We start from the raw sequence: 19873 nt of genomic DNA, 5'->3' as shown, positions 1-19873 counted from the left end.
CACATTAAGAACATCAAAATAGGTAAAAGTTCTCATATTCATCAGTATGGTTACATAGCCTACCACCTGGCTGGTATTTCCTTCCATGGTATTAACACTGTTAATAGTTAAATATCAACTGTTCTGAGTAGTGAACAAAAGATTAATACACACATACATACACACACACAGAGGGACACAAAGGAAAACATGTTTTTTTTTTTTTAAAGAAGGTACCAGAATGTACACACATAAACATCAGAATTCAAGGGAAGTATCTATAGGTAGCTCCATAATATGTAATGTCATGCCCCAGTACATGATCTACAAATCGGTTCCCTGAAGATATTTAGTGCAATGATGAACACATCACCATCCACTGTGTTTACTTAAAAAAGAAAAAACATTAATCCGAGTCACATTGGGAGATTTTTATTAACAAATTGACATTGTTAATTTTGTCTGCCAAGTCCTTAGTGAATATACCTTTATTTGATACAAACCTACCAGTTTTTATCAATACCACAGGATCAAGAAGACTTACAGTAATCAGTGTTTTATAATGATTAAAACAATGTTCAAATAACAAGTTACTTCACTGACATACTTAAAAGAATATTCTGAGGAGTGTCTGAAAGCTCTTTTTATAAATAGTAGTTGATATATTTAGATAGGTATTTGGTGTTGAAGATAAACACTTCTTATATAAAACATTGTTTTAATACATTGCTCTACTAATGAGGCTAGTTATTAGATATAATGTATTTCAAACACTAAAGAATAAAGCTTTATCTTCATATTTATTTTATTCATAGGACTCTTATCAACGAAGAATGTTGAATCTAACAATAAACTGGCATATTGCAAGTGACATTCTATAGAAGTGAAAAAGAAAGCTGCAATAAAAGAAACTAGATCACTGCATTATACATTCTTTATACAAACAGCCCACTCTGAACAGTAGAATTAAATGCAGACCAAATACTTTTGAAAGTTTTTGTGTCTAGCTGGCAATTACAATCTCCACACACTAAAGAGAAAAGGAACAGTAATAATACAGAACACAGGATTTTTAATGATTATAGCACATTTAACACCTTCAGCCATCCACTAGGTTCTCCGATCAGATTGGCAACTGAAATTTCACATCCACCTGGGCTTGCTTGGCTAAGGTCACTATTTCAGAGAGTTTTACAACCTGAAAGGAAAAAACAAAGCATCTTTGTCCCTTATTTCCATGAAACCATAAAATCAGAACTACCAGTAAATGTGAAATTAATGCACATTCAATCTTTCTCACTTAAAACATCTGGGCTATACTGACATTGTTATAAATCACTTCACACTCACACAAGCATTTGCCACTCTTGAAAGATTATCAAATCTGAGACTCTTCATAACTCACGTCTCAGTTCAATACCTTCTGATTTCATACACACACACACACACACACACACACCTCTTTTTTACTGCCTCAATTTTATCTGTTTTAAAGGCAGAAACAGTGCCCTTTTTTGCACACAATGCAAAGCACGTCTAATCGAAGTCTGTTTAATAGTATGTATACGATCTTAACTTGCAATATCAGGATAGGAGCTTGGGTCTAGAAGTTAGTATTTCACTTTTTGTCAAGTTGAATTCCAATGCTGTATCTATAATCTGTCTGAGGATAACCAGCTGGTACCACACAAAAGATTAAAATTAAACATGTCTAACACCAAACACAAATTCAGCTTCTCTCCTGCCCAGGAGAGTAGTTAAGAAAAGGTTTCAAAGTTAGGCACCCTGGGTTCAAATCCCACTCTGATGTTTATGACATGTCATCTTGATGAATAACTTAATTCATTTAGCCTCTGTTTCCACATCTATAAAAACAGAAATTATATAATCAAATATAATGACATAATACCTGAAAAAAAACTTAGCATTGCATGCACAATAAATAAGTGGCAGCAGTTGCTACTATCATATTATTATTAATATTGTCATAACTTCCATAATCTCACAGTCAGTAGAAAAACACTGCAGTCACAATTTAAATCAACTGTTCACTTGTATCTTTCATGGTCTACTTGATCAAGATTTGATTGATTCTTCTACTTTTTTTCCATGTCCACAAAGCACTTTTGCTCTACCATTCCCTCGCCCAAAATCTTAATTTAAACTCAGGACTGAGGGGCGCATGGGTGGCTCAGCAGGTTAAGCATCTGCCTTTGGCTCAGGTCATGATCCCGGGGTCCTGGGATGGAGCCCCACGGGTCAGGTCGGGCTCCCTGCTCAGCAGGAAGCCTGCTTCTCCCTCTCCCACTCCCCCTGCTTGTGCTCCCTCTCTCGCTGTGTCTCTCTCTGTCAAATAAAAATCTTTAAAAAAATAAATTAAAAAATAAACTCAGGATCGAGTATAAATCTGTCACTCAAGTGCAGCTGATTTTTATTTACTAGTAAGTACTTTCCCAAAGTATGTCCCAAAGAAGGACATAAGACCTTTATTATTTTTATGAAATGGTATCACATTAACTCAGCAAATCTCAAAAGCCTACTGCTGATTAAACCATACAGCCCCAGAGTATTCCATGAAATGACCATAAACAACGGTAGGAAAGAATCAAAAGTTCTCATTTAAAAACACCTCTATGTCTACTATGGAGTGTGCTCCAAGACAGATTATTAAGTAAAAGAAATTAGGTAAAATATATGTTATCCTCATACAATGTGAGAAACTAGATATATATATATATATATGTATATATATGTATGTGTGTATATACACACACACACGCACACACATATATTATTTGCTTATTATTTTAAAAAAGTGAAAGGATGAACTAAAAACTTCTTTGAAAAACTGGTTATGTGTGGGGAAGGAAGAAACAGGAGTAAGTATAAAACCTAGATTCTCTGAATATACCTTGCTTTAACCATGTAATGTTTATATAAAACAAAAATTCCTTTAAAAATAAATAAATGAGGGGCGCCTGGGTGGTTCAGTAGGTTAAGTGCCTGACTTCAGTTCAGGTCCCGATTTCAGGGTCCTGGGATTGAGCCCCACATCAGGCTCCCTGCTCAGCAGGGAGTCTGCTTGTCCTTCTGCTGCCCCCTACTCGTACTCTCTCTCTCAAATAAATCTTTTAAAAAAATAAAAATAAATGAAACTAACTTATATTCTAAAATGCACCAGCTAATATTGCCAATAATGAGTGTTTCTGCTAAATATTAGGAGCACTGAACCCCTTATACCTATCACCCATCTTACACACTTTGCAAATTTATCCTTAGATTAACACAGCCTGTTTACCATTTTAGCAGCTTCATCCAAGTCATCACAAGCAAGAATTTTAAGTCCACTGTCTGTTATCAGTGCCTTAGCATCATCAACTCTTGTACCTGGAAATGATTTATGCAAATAGAAAGGTGTTTTAAATATATGCACAAAATCATTTAAAATGTTGGTCACAATATGAAATTTCAACATAGGAGTACTTCCATCATTTAACATAAATGCTTCTAAAACCAAAGAAAATACTGTAAAAGTCTGGAGTTACCTCAGGAAATATCTTGCCTTACCATGTCAATGGTAACTCAGATAAGTCAGAATTTAAAACAAAGCACAACAAATAAATAACATACTAAATTATATACCAAGCAAAACCCATAATTTTGCCCCGATGTGAGAAGTATTTTTTAAACCCACATTTTAAAAATTTCCTATTACATAACATTTTCATTTAAAAGATAAAGCTATTTGAAAACTGTATTTTATTTTTTTTAAACAATCAGAGTTCATGGAACAATTGCAAGATACCTTTTACACTCACCTTGTAACCGTACCACAATAGGTATTTTAATTTCCAAATCCTTTACAGCCATAACTATACCCTGTGCAATAACATCACACCGCATGATTCCTCCAAAAATGTTGACCAGAATAGCCAGTACCTGTGAATAAAACGGTTTTTGTAGATTAAAATCTAAAAGCAAGGAGTATGTGTCCTTCCTTCTCAAGAAAATACTAGTGTCTGTGCCTTATGATACAAATTAATTCCATGGTAATATTTTCCGGCCAGACCATCACATTCTCTGCAGCTCTCATCACTAAAGTTTATGCAGTCCACCACCCACCAGAACTCATTCTCCCCAACTTGGGTGATTTCAACACCTGGCTCATAGTCTCTTCTCTCCTAGCCCATATGAACAAGATTCCCTGATTCCATTTACTTGTTTTCTATTAAACATAGCCATTCACCAACACGACTGCCCCAGATCATGATATAAGAGAACATTACATGCAAGATCTCCAATTTAATGTTCACCACCTATCATTCCTTCTTCATTTATCCCCATCATCTCAACCAAATTCTCACACAAAGCAGAACTTCAAAATCACTCAGCTTCTCCTGAATACCCATTCCTAGCTACACTTCACATTCAAACCTCAAGGCCTGTTTGGATCAGCATTCTTACATCATCACCGATGAATCTGAATCACTGTTCTTCTATCATTTCCCCCCCAAAAATCTTTTTTTTAAAAAGAGTCTTATTAGTTCATTCACCAGAGCTTCCAACTAGTGAAATATAAATGTGTTACAGAAATACCAAGATATTGTTACCCTCTACCCATAGGGCAGCTAGGAAGGTTCTGGGACAGCTAGCACCTCTGGGCCAGTGGCCTCTGACTATAAGCAACCTTCTCCATCTACCTTCTATACCCCATTGAAATACCATTTTCTGTGAATGATAAGACATTAAAAAGGTTGAAACACACTGAACTATACTATGCATTCCTTATCTTTACCAATAGTATTTCTAGACCTTTAAGAAATGAAAAAATAGACTAGAATTCACAATGACCTTGGCATGCACCCTTCTCTCTTCCTCCATCCCACCTCATTCTGGATAGCTTTGATATGTACCACAGGCATCATCCAACACTCTAGCCTTAAAGTTACTGGATCTCTACCATGTCACTTTTACCTCCAGTTCTTTCAACTAACGATCACCAAGGCTAAATCCTTGACCAGAATGAATGTTTCTAGAATATCGAGTGTATAAATCCCACTCTCTGCTCAACCTCCTCTCCTTTTGCCTCTCACCTCCAACTCCATCAAACCCAGTCTTTTCCTCTTAAAAGCTTCTAGTCTCTCAACCTTGATCTAATCTCCCAGACTCTCAGCAGATCTGGTTTTCTTCACCAAAGCCTGCAACCTGTAGCTCAGCATTCCAATGATACTGTCACCTGCATGCTTAATTCCTCCATGCCCATTCCTCTCAAGACCAGTCTGCCTCTGCCATCCCTTCAAATAATGCACTCTTGGATGATTCCAGTCAATCAGTTTACTCATTCCAACTTCAAGGAAGACCTAAAAAGTTTAAAACAACAACAACCCTGAAACATTAGCATAACCTAAAGAACAGTACAATAATGACTCTTCATCAACAATCCTTTCTTTAGTGGTCGGCCTCGTACCTCTCACTTTCTCCATAAGCCTCCTATCCCACTTCAAGCTCTCTAATTTTTAGATGTGATCTCCCTTTCTCCAATGATACCTCAAGGAAGGAGTTAACCTCCTCTCTAAAACAATCTCACCACCTCATTACAACATATCTCCTCCAGGTCTTCACTCTGTTAGCTAAACTCACTTTCTTCTTCATCCTCAAATCTCTTCTCTCTCTCTAGCTAGATACAGCTCATATTCTTGGTCTTCTAAACAAACAAGAAAGCAGACACTAAACAGCTCTCCTCAACCCCACCTCCATTCGACTGCTACCACTATGTCCTCTATGTCCTTCTATACCCTGGGGACAGGGTGTACCCTGGGTGGCTCAGTCATTAAAGCCACTGACTTTGGCTCAGGTCATGATCTCAGGGTCCTGGGATGGAGCCCTGTAGGGTGGGCTCCACACTCAGCAGGCGGTCTGCTTCCCCCTCTCCCTCTGCCCCTCCCCCGACTCATGCTCACGTACGCATGCTCTCTCTCGAAGGAAGGAAGGAAGGAAGGAAGGAAGAAAAAATACCCTGAAAGGATAATCTCTCCTGAAAGTCTCTACTCCCTCAATTCCTGATCACAGTTGAACCCATTATAACCTGGTCTCTGCCCCCTTCTCCCCCTATTGTTCTTGCTAGGGTTCCCAATCATTAATTCAGTCCTTACTCTACCTGATCACTCCTACAGATGGACACTGCTGCCTATCCCTTACTTCTCAAAACTCTCTACCTTGGCCTTGGATGTCATTGCTCTCTCCTAATCTCCAACTATCTATCAGTTTGTTCTTTCTCTCTTTTATTGGGTCTTCCTTCTCTATTCAATCCTTCAGCTCTGGGGGTGGCAGGGGTTCACATTCTTGGTTTCAGCCTCTCACTCACATGGGTCATCTTACCAACTCCTAACACTTCAACTTTTCTCAAAGTACTGAGGACTTCCTTAATATACATCCAACCATTACAAGAAGTATAGTATCCTTATAATCACCTGCTAGACAGTCACCACAATCCAAGCTTAACACATTCAGTCAGAAACACCTATTTCTCTACTTTGCCTCAGACTACACAAAAGGCACTGCCACCCAATGATTCTCCCCAAACAAAAGTCCTACTGTTAACCTAACCAACCCTTCTCCATGGCCTCCCAACAAAAAGGAAAAAATGAATTTAATGATTCTATCTCAGACATGCCTTTAAATTGGGTTTCTTTGCTTTATTCTTATTGACACTACCTTTGTCAGGGACCTCTTCATATTTTTGCACAAGCAGGTATAACAACTGAATTATCTCTCCTGCCAGTGCCTCCCTCCTCTCCATTTCATCCTCTATTAACAGTTACCTTCTTTTTAAAAAATGTTAAATAAGGGGGCGCCTGGGTGGCTCAGTCGTTAAGCGTCTGCCTTCGGCTCAGGTCATGATCCCAGGGTCCTGGGAATCAAGCCTCATATCGGGCTCCCCGCTCGGCAGGAAGCCTGCTTCTCCCTCTCCCACTCCCCCTGCTTGTGTTCCCTCTCTCGCTGTCTCTCTCTGTCAAATAAATAAATAAAATCTTTAAAAAAAAATAAGTTAAATAATAAATAAACAATAAACAAAAAGGTAAGGAATATATTTATATATATATATATATCCCTTTGTATGGACTAGGGTAAGGAAGTTAAAATCCAAACTCCCTAACTACAGACAGAGATCTTTACAATGTGGTCTCAATTTGCCAACATTAATCATTCATTCCAATAATGCTGTATTCTTACGCATAAGCATCTTACCATTCCATAAACACAGTGGTCTTTTTTGGACTCTATGTATCTTTTTTTAAAATTTTATTTATTTATCAGAGATAGAAAAAGAGAGAGAGCACAAGAAGAGGGAGCGGCAGGCAGAGGGACAAGCAGGCTCCCCGCTGAGCAGGGAGCCCGATGTGGCACTCGATCCCAGGACCCTGGGATCATGACCTGAACTGAAGGCAGACGCTTAACCAACTGAGCCACCCAGGCGTCCCTGGAATCTATATATCTTTGTATATTTTCTTCCTCTTGCCTAACTCACTCAATTTCTCAAGAAATCATTCATTCAGTGAAGGCCTCCCTGATTCTCCTACTTGTTACCAGCTCTGACTTCTGTTCTTCCACAATACTACATTTAGTTTACCATCCCAGTCAGACTATAAATGCCTTGAGCAAAGTAACCATGTATTCCCAAATCCAAGTACAGTGTCCAACACAAAGAGACATAATAAGTATACAGCTACTTCAATGCTATCCATGTTGTCTCCAAGGGTTCCTGGCCTGTTTCCAACTCCAATGCCCTTCCTGTCAGTCCACAACATGGAAATTCTTCATATGCTTTTCTCCATTCTTGTACCTAGACCCTAAAAGCCATACTTAGAAAAATAATTAGAATTCTAGTTCACCTTAGTAAGTACTCAACAGTTAATTAATTAGCTAATACTCTGCTTTTAGAGCTTATGCCAAAAAAAGCTAAAGAAATATAGTTCCAGTAAGATTTGTTTATTTTCTGAATAGTTATTAAACAAGGAAAATAAAGCACTTTTATTTCTCATTTCAGTTCAATGCTTTTTGTAAAACGAAACATGGCAAATAATTCTAGAGGCTCAAAAAGTGGTAAAACAAATTTTTTAAAAACAATTCTAGAGTCTAACATCATAAGTAAAAAGGTACATTGTCAGCAGCATCAATAATAAATACTTATTAATGACCTCTGTATGCACTGAGCACTATGCCAGCCACAGGAAGAGGCAACAGTGAGTAAGAAATGCTCCTTACCAATGAGGAATTCTCAGTTCTGAATTCAGTAAAACTAGTTCCACAGAAGCCACTATCTTATTTTTTCGTAAGTCTTACAAAACTCACAGTGGCCACATAGTAGATATACTTCTTTAAAAAATGATTGATAATTGGCTCAGTCGTTAAGCGTCTGCCTTCGGCTCAGGTCATGATCCCAGGGTCCTGGGATTGAGCCTGCATCGGGCTCCCTGCTCATCGGGAAGCCTGCTTCTCCCTCTCCCACTCCCCCTGCTTGTGTTCCCTCTCTCTGTGTCTGTCAAATAAATAAATAAAATATTTTTAAAAAATGACTGATAATATTGTGCATCTTTTGGATCATGATGCTTCACATCCCTTGTATTCTGATAATCACTTATAAAATCATAGTTCTAACTTATGGCCTATCTACATATGAAAGATTTATGCAAACATTAAAATGAGTGTTTTAGAAGAACACCTTAGTGAATGCAAAAAGTGGTTCAAGATATGCTAGCCAGAAAACTCAAACTATGTGTTTTGAAAGATATATATTTATGAATGGGTGAACTAGATGGCATGTGAATTATATCTTAATAAAGTTGTTTCTATAAAGATATATATGTAAACAGAAAGAGAGAAAGACAGGGAATGTGAGAGAGTGTGTGTGTGTGTGTGTGTAATATACAAGCATTAAGAAGTCAAAAAAATGATCAAGTCAATAGTAACAAAAATTATCTCTAGATAGCATTAAAGGTAATTTTAATTTTCTTCTTTGTAGCTTTATAGATTTTCCAGATCTCTGGGCTTTTATGGTCAACTACCATCTCCAGCAGTTTTCCACAGGAATGGTTCCCATACCAGATCACTACCATTTATAATATTACCTAATACCATCTAATATATCTTCATCTTGTTTTCTAAATTACAGTGGGAAACTTTACCTTTTTTTCTAGTTAACTTTTATTGCATCGATTTCAGTAACTTTTTCTAAACTAGTTAGGTCTTCTGAAATTTAATGCTCTACTACTGTAATGACCAGATCTACTAATTAATCAAGTTACTTCTCGTCATTCAAATTCTAAAACATAAGCCCTGCCCTTACCTTTTTATCTGAAGTGATAAGCTTAAATGCTTCTGTTACTTGATGGACTGTGGCACCACCACCAACATCAAGAAAGTTCGCTGGAGTGCCTCCATGAAGTTTTATTATATCCATTGTGGCCATAGCCAAACCAGCACCATTTACTGTCAAGAGGGAAAATGACTTGCATAAACAACAAACACAAAGAAAATAAATTAAGTTCAGCCAATCCAACTTTAACATAACAACACATGGTACCTAGACAGCCTATATTTCCATCAAGGCCAATGTAGTTGAGATTTGCCTTAGCTGCACCTTTCTCCCGTTCATCTTCCTGGGTCCAGTCCTGTAAGTCAAAGATTTTCTTCTGGCGATAGGCTGAATTAGAATCAAAATTGATCTTTGCATCCATGCACAGCACTTTGAAGGAAAAAAAAGAAAGTGATCTTAATTTCAAAACAAACATAATAAACCATCCAATAATCAAATGTTCTCAGTTTAGGGGAAAAAGGTTTTGTTACTTATTGAAAGTATTTCAATTTATGTTCACAACGTATTCAAATTGTTTATTAAAAAAGAATATTTGGGAATTAAAACTGCTCATCAAAGTTACTAGTTCTACATTCATCCTAGGCAAATGATAACAGATAAAAGAGGGAAAAAAAAAACACTTCAAAAACACTCAATATTTGTTTTAAAATTACCAAAAACTAACCAGCCAAGCACCAAGCTATCCCCCTTCACATGCACCCTGGACCCCACTGCCTCTTACCTACTTAAGGACATTGTTCAAACAATTTTATCATTCCTGCATTATAAACTGCCCCCCCTTTTGCCACTGGCTAAATCCCAGTGATGTGCAAAAATGCTGTTATTTCTCCCACCATAAAAAAGCAGAAAAAAAATATTTTGCCACCTCTTCCCCCTTACTCTTCTCTTCAAATACAGCAAAAATTCTTGAAAGAGTTGTCTGTTTAAATCAAGCGTCAGCAAAAAACCACTATGGCTCAGGGGTCAGATTCAGCCTATGCCTATTTTGCATTACCTGTGAGCTAAGAACAGGTTTCACATTTTTATATATTTTGAATGGGTTGTGAAGAAAGAAGAGAAAAGGAAGAAGGAGAAGAACAAGGATATGAAGAAAAGCAGCAGGAACTAAGACCATATGTGGGCCACAAAACCTAAAATATTTACATCTGCCAACCACTTTGCCTAAACTCATTGCACAAATTTTTCCTCCCACCATCCTCCCTTAAATCCACTCTAATCAGGTTTTACCTCCAGCACTCTACCAAAATGGCTAATATGAAGGTTACGTCTCCCAACTTCATCTTTCAGTGCTTTATCCCTTCTTCATTCCAATTAACTACAACATTCTCCTTGCTATCCCTGAAGGCTACCAACACAAGAGACAAAATTTGAAGTCCAGCTAAGTTAACTACTAATAACAACAAAAAATCAACACTCTTTCAGAGGGAAAGAATTATGTCTCTATACTGTATCTCCCAAAATATCCAGTATACAACTAGATCAGTGAAGGAAAAACAGGAAAATATGACCACCGATAAAGAGAAAAAGCAGTCAAGAAGACCCAAACCCAACACAACCCAGATTTGGAATCAGAGGACTCCGAAAGCTCTTTTAAATATGTTTAAGGATTTAAATGAAAATATGGCCATAATAAAAGACCAGATAGGTACCTCAGTAGAAAATAAAACTACCAAAAGGAGCCAAATGGAAAATCTAGAACTAAAAAGTACAATACCTAAAATGAAAAATTCACTGGCTGTGCTTAACAATGTATTAATTGGAGATGGGTCAATGAACCTGAACCTGAAGACAGATAAAAGAAGTTACCCAATCTGAAAAAAAAAGTGACCTGTCAGACAGCAAGAAGTTACCTAACATGTGATACTGGAAGGATAAAGGAAGGAGAATGGGGCAGGAGAAAATATCTGAAGTGATAAAAAAAAGTTTCCTTTGAGTACTGTAATAGGCTGAATAATGGCCACCCAAAGATAAACAGGTCCTAATACATAAGAACCTGTGAATGTTACCTTGTATGTTAAAATTTTTACAGATGTGATTAAAATAAGGATCTTAGAAGAAGATTATCCTGGCTTATCTTGAAGGGCCCTAAATTACATCACAAGTATCATTATAAGAGAGAGGCAGAAACTAGAATGAGGCGGCCACAAATCACAGAATGCCGTAAGAAGTTACAAAAGGCAAGGAATGGAGGCTTCCCTAGAGCCTCTAGAGGGAGCACCTTGAATTCGTGTAACACTGATTTTGGACTTCTGGCTTTTAAAACTCTGAGACATTAAGTACCTGTTGTTTTAAGCTACCTAATTTGTAGTAATTTGTTATAGAAGCCACAGGAAACTAACACAGTTACCAGAAGACATCAACAGAAAATTTGCAGTCTACTGAGGAAAACGTATGCCCAATAAACATGAAAAATTCTCAACATCACAAGTAATCAAAGAATTGAAAAATAAATTAAGATACCATTTCCTGATTATTAGTTTGACAGAGTTTAAACCCAATATAAAACTCACTTCTGGCACAAGTAGGCAATGAAATGGACACTGTGTATGTTAGAACAACTTTTCCAGACAACAATCTGGCAAAATACATCTCAAAATGTTATTATCCTGACCCAATAATCAAACATATGTGAAAATATTATTCCTCTTTGACCCAAAAATTCTAAGAATCTATACGAATCAAGACTGCAAATATTTATATACAAATAATATATAAGCATTTAAAAACTGAAAAATATTTAACATCAAAATATTCTATTATATAGTTTTAAGTTTAAAAAAGGAAAGATACAAACTGAATAGACAATATGTTCCCAATTAGAGATTGAAATGAACTACTAAAAAATTAAAATGGTGTTAGGTAATGAGGTTATATGAGTTTTTTCCAACCTATCGATATTCCTTGGTGCAAATTTTCTAAAATAAATATACAATGCTCTTAATCAGCAAAGAAAAATAACTCCTTCAAAATATATAGAAATGCATACAAAGAAGAGAAACTAAATACAAAGGGAAAAAATGGTTTTTAAGAGAACAAAGACATTCTCTTAGCAAGAGAATATGGCTGTAGAATTCCACAGCTGAAAATAATTCAGGAATCTTGCTTTCAATGTTATTATTACATAAGGAAAAAAAAGAAATACCTGTTTTATACAAATAATTCTCCTTCACTGAACATCTCATTTTTAAAATGTGCCTTTACCCTTTCTAAAAATTTTTTTTTAGTTTTATAAACTACCTGTATGATCAAAAGAGAATTTACTCATTCTTTATACAACCATATAAATGACCAACCAAAAATCAATTTGTATAATAAAGAATATAACTAATTAGAAGTATAAAAGTGAAAGAGGATCTACAAATGCTTAAGAGGTTACAATGTCCAAAGTGACTTGAAACAAAATCCAATAAATTACAGTAATAAAAGTAATTAATATATGATCAAGAAAAGGGAGAAGGGGTAACTGGGTGATGGGCATTAAGAAGGGCACATGATGTGATGAGCACTGGGTGGCATATGCAACTGATGAATTATTGAACACTACATCTGAAACTAATGATGTACTGTATGTTGGCTGACTGAATTTAAATAAAAAATAATCAAGAAAAACTTAAGCTACAATAACACAACTTATATTTTTAAAATAACTATACATGGAAAGTGTGGTAATTCAGAATCTTTAAACACTTACAAAAGAAAAGGTGTCAAAGTGACAAGCTAATCTTATTTTCCCGGTGGATAAAAATATTAAAAGGACTCAAGTAACAAAGTCTACCCTTTGTAATAATAAAGATCCATGATGATTCTAAAGTCTGAAACTTGTGGGAGACTAAAATGGCTACTTCCCATAACTACAGCCATTACTCACTACCACACTTCTAATCAGCACTGCCCAAAAGGACTTTCTGCAATGATAGCAATATTCTATATTTGTGCTGTCTAATGTGATAGCCACACGTGGCTACTGAGCAGCTGAAATGCGACTAGTTCGACTGAGGAATATTTTAATCATATATCATTTTAATTAATTTTAATTGCCACATGTGGCTAGTAACCCCCATATTGTACAGTGCAGCATTAACCCCCCCATGTGTACAAAAATATATAAAGTGTTTATTTTAATAGGTATCTTTAATATTTGTTCACATTCAATTTACTATAAAATAAGTTTCTACATAGGAGTGAGTTCACTCCTTTATGAGTTCAACTTCCTTAGTGAAACATATGATTGGTAAATACATCATTAATGTTTGATAAAAAAAGATACCTTACCAGTTCCATCTGAATCCTCTACCATTGGATTTATTTCTACCATAGTTGCATCATATTTCAGGAAAAGGTTGTAAAGCTTGACCATATTTTCTGCCGCAGAATCCACAATATTAGGTGGAAATCCCATCTTCTGTGCAAGCTGAAATTCATTTGTCTCTTTATTATAGTATAGGTATGTTGCATCTATCCAATCAACATTAAATTCTTGTAAATAAAAAACCTTATTATTTATCATTAAAATGATAAGCATGAATCATTTGTAGTCAAACATGAATGACTGAAATAGCAGCTACTATTACTAAATGGTTAAACAAAACTTTTTATTCAAAATTCTCACAAGGCAAGTAGTATGCCCATTTTATAAATGAGAAAGAAATTCAGAGAGGTCAAGTGACTTGCCATTTGCCTAGATTCCAGTTCCAGTGTTTATTCCATAGCCTCCATACTGCCTCTAAGCCTTATGGCAAACCTAAACTGGAAGAAGAGGCTTATATTTTATTAAAATGACATATAAAAGGCAGACTGACAATCCCAATGGTCCAAATAATAGCAGAAATATTAAATCACCTGATTTTACCTTTTAGGTAATTTATGAAGAATGTCTACCAAGCAGAGGACACATTCAGTCAAACCAGTATAACTGCATTCATTCAAAAATCTACGGAGTACCTAATGTAAGTGAAGCCCAAAAGATATAGGTACTTAAGCTTCCAATCTAATAGAAGAGTTTACAGTCTTGAGCAGAAATTCCTAACTAGATATACCGAAGAGCTTTTTATTTTTTATTTATTTATTTATTTTTTAAATACATATCCCAAGGTCCCAACCCAGCAGTTCCAGTTCACAAGTTCTACAGTGGACCAAGCCATCCACAATTTTTGAAGTTCCATAAGCAATTCTGAACCACTGGTACAGAAGCTACATGTCTATATGCTTATTCTAACTGCTGCCACTGCTCAAAAACACGATGGAGGACATTCACCTCTTTTCCAACTGCTGTCTAAGGCTGCAATACATTTTTACAGAAAATCTTAAATTCTTTAAGGGTGAATATGGTTTTTGTAAAAAATCAAATGCCAATAAAGTAGATAATCAAGCTAAGAAATGTGATTTTCAATTAAAAGTTATTTCAGGGGCACCTGGGTGGCTCAGTCGGTTAAGCATCTGCCTTCGGCTCAGGTCATGATCCCAGGACCCTGGGATCGAGTCCTGCATTGGGAGCCTGCTTCTCCCTCTGCCTGCTGCTCCCCCTGCTTGTATGCTCTCTCTCTCTGACAGATAAATAAATAAAATCTTAAAAAAAAAGACTTATTTCAAATAAAGAATAATAAGAAATAAATGAGAAATAATGAAATTTTATTTCATTAAGAAAGATTTTCACCAGGTCATAATCCACCATTTTAGATCTAAACATTTGAGAATTACGACAGAATTCTGATCAACCCAGAATGATATTAATTTACCAAATGCTATGCTAGGTACTATTTCTGTTCATCACTCAAAAAGCTATAATCTTAGTAGATTATGCCTTCAAGTAGTCTTGTAAATCAAGTATTCTTTCTCATCTAAATTTAACTGTCCAGTCATCACTTTTTTTTTTTTTTTTAAGATTTTATTTATTTATTCATGAGAGACAGAGAGAGGCAGAGGGAGAAGCAGGCTCCCAAGGAGCAGGGAGCCAGATGCGGGACTCGATCCCAGGACTCTGGGATCATGACCTGAGCCGAAGACAGACGTTTAACCATCTGAGCCACCCAGACGCCCCTCCAGTCATCACTCTTACATAACTACCTAATGAATCGAACCTCTGTCCCATTTAAAGATTTATACCATTCTTTTGCCTAACTGACATTATCAGAGTAATTTCTCTATCTCCTTTAAACCTTTGTGCCAGTCAAAAATTCCTGTTCTACTGTACTTCAATACCATAAGCTTATTTTGACATAGTTTCCCACTAATAGATGGTAATTTCATTCAAACTTTAATATTCAAACTTTTCTTTTAAGATGGGTCACTTATTTTTCATACCCAAACTAAACAATTTAATTCAATAGCAGTATTACCAACCTTACCAAGCAACTCTCACAGGCCATGGTATTAAACTTCATGGTTGGGCTTTTTTTTTTTTTGGCAGGGGGTGGGAAGGGTGGATAATGGGGTGGGGGGGGAGAAGCACACAAAAAGGACTATACAGAATACTAGTTAAATTGTGGGCAAAACTTATTCTGTATGTGCAGACACTAAAAGTCCATCGCTTTCATCAGGTTCTCAAAAGCACCCATAAACCTCTCAAAAAATAAAATCACTGATCTATCACAGGGATATATAAGACAGTGTCCCTACCTTTCCATACAATTTTACAGGAAATAAAGGGGAGGCTGAAACATATTAAATGCCACCATGGGGATGTAAAATCCAGACTATGATAAACAATAAAGTATAATCACCCCAGTGTCTACAACAAATGAAAGAAGATGAAGAGAGTGAGGGAAAGAAAACTTTTTTTTTTTTTTTAAAGATTTTATTTATTTATCTGAGAGAGAGAGAATGAGAGACAGAGAGCACGAGAGGGAAGAGGGCAGAGGGAGAAGCAGACCCCCTGCTGAGCAGGGAGCCCGATGTGGGACTCGATCCCGGGACTCCAGGATCATGACCTGAGCCGAAGGCAGTCGCCCAACCAACTGAGCCACCCAGGCGCCCGGGAAAGAAAACTTCTAAATTAGAAAAAGACCTATGAGACAATAACCAAAAGCAATGCAAGACCTTATATGGATCCCAACTCAAACAAATTTAAAAGAAAAAAAATGAAAAACTTGAGACAAGGGAATGTGAATGACTAGGTAAGTAAGTAATGATATTAAGGAATTATTATTAATTTTACTAGGTATAACAATGGTAGAGTGCCTATTTTAAAAGTATCCTTACCTTTTAAAGACAAGTAATGAAATATTTATGGAAAGAAAGGAAATAATGTAGATACTTCTAAAAGTTTCAATTTCAAACAAGATATTAACATGCCTTGACACTCAAAATTTTTTTTAAGTTTCGTCAATCACTTTACTAATTCTCTTTTTTTATTTAAGTATTACAATTATCCAATAAAGCTAGACAGAAATTTTTCAGAATACAACATACCCGGACAGCTTGTTCCTTCTTGATGCCTTCTACAATATCAATAGGTTCTTTAACTATGGCCTCAGGAGTCTCAGCAGCAACATCTTCAATGTTGACACCACCTTGAGAACTTCCTATTAATACAGGACCCTAGCAAGAGGGGAAACAGACAAAACATCCAGATTTTATTTTGGACCCTTCAATAAAATGTTAAAACCTATTTATGCACACTATCAGACTTAGGCATCTATCAATCCCCACTCCTATTTTTAAATTTCCTGGAGAATTTCTCCTTATACCTCCTGCACAGTGCCCCTTTATAAGCATTCATTTGAAATAATGGAAAAGAAGTAAAAAAAAGTAGAGGAAGACAATAGTTCACCTGTGAAGGAAAAACATTCATATATAAAATATATATAATATATATAAAATATATATATAAAATATAACCTGTGCACTTTTCTTAAGAACTGAAGGGCAATTAAAGTATTATTTAAAGAACATTTTTAAAAATCATTAAAAAAGATACTGATATTTAGGGGCGCCTGGGTGGCTCAGTTGGTTAAGTGACTGCCTTCGGCTCAGGTCATGATCCTGGAGTCCCGGGATCGAGTCCCGCTTCGGGCTCCCTGCTCGGCAGGGAGTCTGCTTCTCCCTCTGACCCTCCTCCCTCTCATGCTCTCTGTCTCTCATTCTCTCTCTCTCAAATAAATAAATAAAATCTTAAAAAAAAAAAAAGATACTGATATTTAAAAAGGAAAGTCTAATGAATTAAAGTTGAAGATTTTATAAGCTCTAGCCCTACTGCAAGTTAGTAAAAAAGAAAGTTACCTACCTTGAAACAATAGTTCTGGCTATTATCATGAACAATATAAGAAGATAAGATGTAAACAGTAAATAATTAAATTAACTTTTAAGGCATCTAAAAATCAAGAAAAAAACCTTAGAGCAAAATAATAGATTTGTTAATTTACGCACAAAACTGGAAATACTCTTAACATGCAAAAACAAGGAAGTGGTAAAACCATATTACTGAAGACTATTTAATGATATAGGAAAACTATCTCAGTAGTGTTACGTGGGAAAAAAATGATATAAAACTCTAGATTCTATTCTCAATTGCGTGGGGTTTTTTAACATGAAGTATGTTTAAAAGTGTACCCATTCACTAATCACACAAACTAAAAAAAAAAGATGGGAAAACATTACATGATAAGACTTTTATTATTTTGTGTCACTATTCCACCCCCCCCAATTTTTTTTTTACAGTGAACATAGTATTCTTTTTTTTTTTTTTTTAAAGATTTTATTTATTTATTTGACAGAGAGAGGCAGTGAGAGAGGGAACACAAGCAGGGGGAGTGGGAAAGGGAGAAGCAGGTTTCCCGCGGAGCAGGGAGCCCGATGCGGGGCTCGATCCCAGGACCCTGAGATCATGACCTGAGCCGAAGGCAGACACTTAACGACTGAGCCACCCAGGCGCCCCGTGAACATAGTATTCTTAATCGGGGAGAGGGGTGACTTTCATGGGAAAAAAGCAAAAACAAAAACAAAAGACTATTTTCACTTTTCTATCCCAGCAACTAGTGTTTCAGTAACAAACTCATTTTAAGACATAATGTAAAGGAATAGTATTATATTCATTACTGTCTGGAGAACAAAACAGTCCTTCAAATCCTCAAAGTAAGGCAATAGCCAAGAGGAAAAGAAATAACCTATTACTTTTTTTAAGAGAATTAACTGTTACTTAAGTGAAAAAACAACTTAAAAAATAGTACCAGCCTCCATGGAGAAAAACTGGGTGGCTGAGAAACAGGTGGGTGGGAGATTTATACTTCCTTGTACATCTTCATACCCCTTAAATTTTATATTATGTGATTAGATTGCAATATGCATGTGTAATAAAGAATTTGGCTGGCCTTTGTCTCCAGTGTCTGGACAACCTTTAAACTTTCCACTACATCTGACAGTTTATGCTAATGAAGTGACTCATGGTGCACCCCTAGTATTACAAAGGAGATGACTCAGGTAGGCCACAGGCCAGGACAGAAAGACAAACACTGTGATTAGAGGTTTGGAGTTTTGAGCCACATGATATCTGCCCACCCTTCTGGGAGGAAAGGGGGCTTGGAGATTAAGCTCAACCAAGTGGCCAATGATTTAATCAGTCATGCCTACTTAATAAAGCACCCCCCAAAACTATGGACATCAGCATCAGCAAGATGGTAGAATAGGAAGCCCTAAACCTCATCCTCCCACAGAAACACTAACTTAACAATATATGATCTGAATTTTTACTTCCTTCTATGAGAATAAATCTCTTTATGAGAATGCCAGAAACCAGTTAGGAAATTGTAGTACCTTAAGTTCAAATGCAATGAAACAGGTAAGAAAAGCCATTTCATTTCATCCAAGGCAGCCTCTCCCCTAGGCTGACACAGCTAAAGATCAAGAGAAATAGCCCAATGCCCTGTTTCTTCCTTTGGAGGGAAAGGGGGAAGTAGAATGCATCTCTAACATTCCTACTTTTCAGGGGGCTACAAAGCAACTGGTTTCTGTCTCACCTGACTTGGAGGACTGACTAGGAAAAGCATACTCTAATTGGTGGTGCAGGGGAGACATGACACAACTGAGAACACAAGAGAGCTCAGCATCTTGGGATGCTGTAGAACTTGTAATACTGCACTACAGAACTTGTAATACTGCAGAAAGAAGTCAACACAGCTCCCAAAAGTTGGGAAAAAGCACCCAGCTCAGGGACCTTTTTTTTTTTAACAACTCAAGGAACTAGAAAAAAAGACCTAAACCCAAAGTTAGCAGAAAGAAGGAAACAATTAAGATTAGAGCAGAAATAAAATAGAAAATAGAAAAAATTAATAAAACTAAGAGTTGGGTTTTTTTAATTTAATTTTATTATGTTATATTAGTCACCATACATCATTAGTTTTTGATGTAGTGATCCACGATTCATTGTTTTCGTATAACATCCAGTGCTCCATGCAGTACTAAGAGCTGGTTTGTTGAAAAGATCAACAAAATTTACAAACCCTTAGGTAGACTAAGAAAGAAAGAAAAAACTCAAACAACAAATATTAGAAATGAAAGAGAAGATATTACAAATGGATGCCACAG

At 36.3% G+C, this 19873-nt stretch overlaps 1 protein-coding gene across 2 annotated transcripts in view; it reads right to left on the bottom strand.

Moving 5' to 3' along the window:
• Positions 1-395: 395 nt before the first annotated feature.
• Positions 396-19873, bottom strand: part of SUCLA2 (succinate-CoA ligase ADP-forming subunit beta) — a 45508-nt gene continuing 26030 nt past the window's right edge. Inside the window, exons 5-12 of one of the 2 annotated variants that reach the window (XM_081815443.1) lie at positions 16763-16891; positions 13628-13766; positions 9563-9724; positions 9326-9468; positions 3798-3918; positions 3278-3366; positions 1556-1656; positions 396-1177 (exon numbers count right to left, since the gene is read on the bottom strand). In XM_081815443.1, the coding sequence (XP_081671569.1) occupies positions 1564-1656; positions 3278-3366; positions 3798-3918; positions 9326-9468; positions 9563-9724; positions 13628-13766; positions 16763-16891 (876 nt within the window). In that variant the 3' untranslated portion in view covers positions 396-1177; positions 1556-1563. The remainder of the gene's footprint in view (positions 1178-1555; positions 1657-3277; positions 3367-3797; positions 3919-9325; positions 9469-9562; positions 9725-13627; positions 13767-16762; positions 16892-19873) is intronic. The other variant, XM_006737547.3, reaches the window with a different exon arrangement.

This window comes from Leptonychotes weddellii, chromosome 3, assembly GCF_054177405.1.
Source record: "Leptonychotes weddellii isolate Sample4059 chromosome 3, ASM5417740v2, whole genome shotgun sequence".
NCBI lineage: Eukaryota > Metazoa > Chordata > Mammalia > Carnivora > Phocidae > Leptonychotes > Leptonychotes weddellii.
The sequence above is the reverse complement of the archived record's forward strand: the minus strand, read 5'-3'. Positions and strand labels throughout refer to the sequence as shown.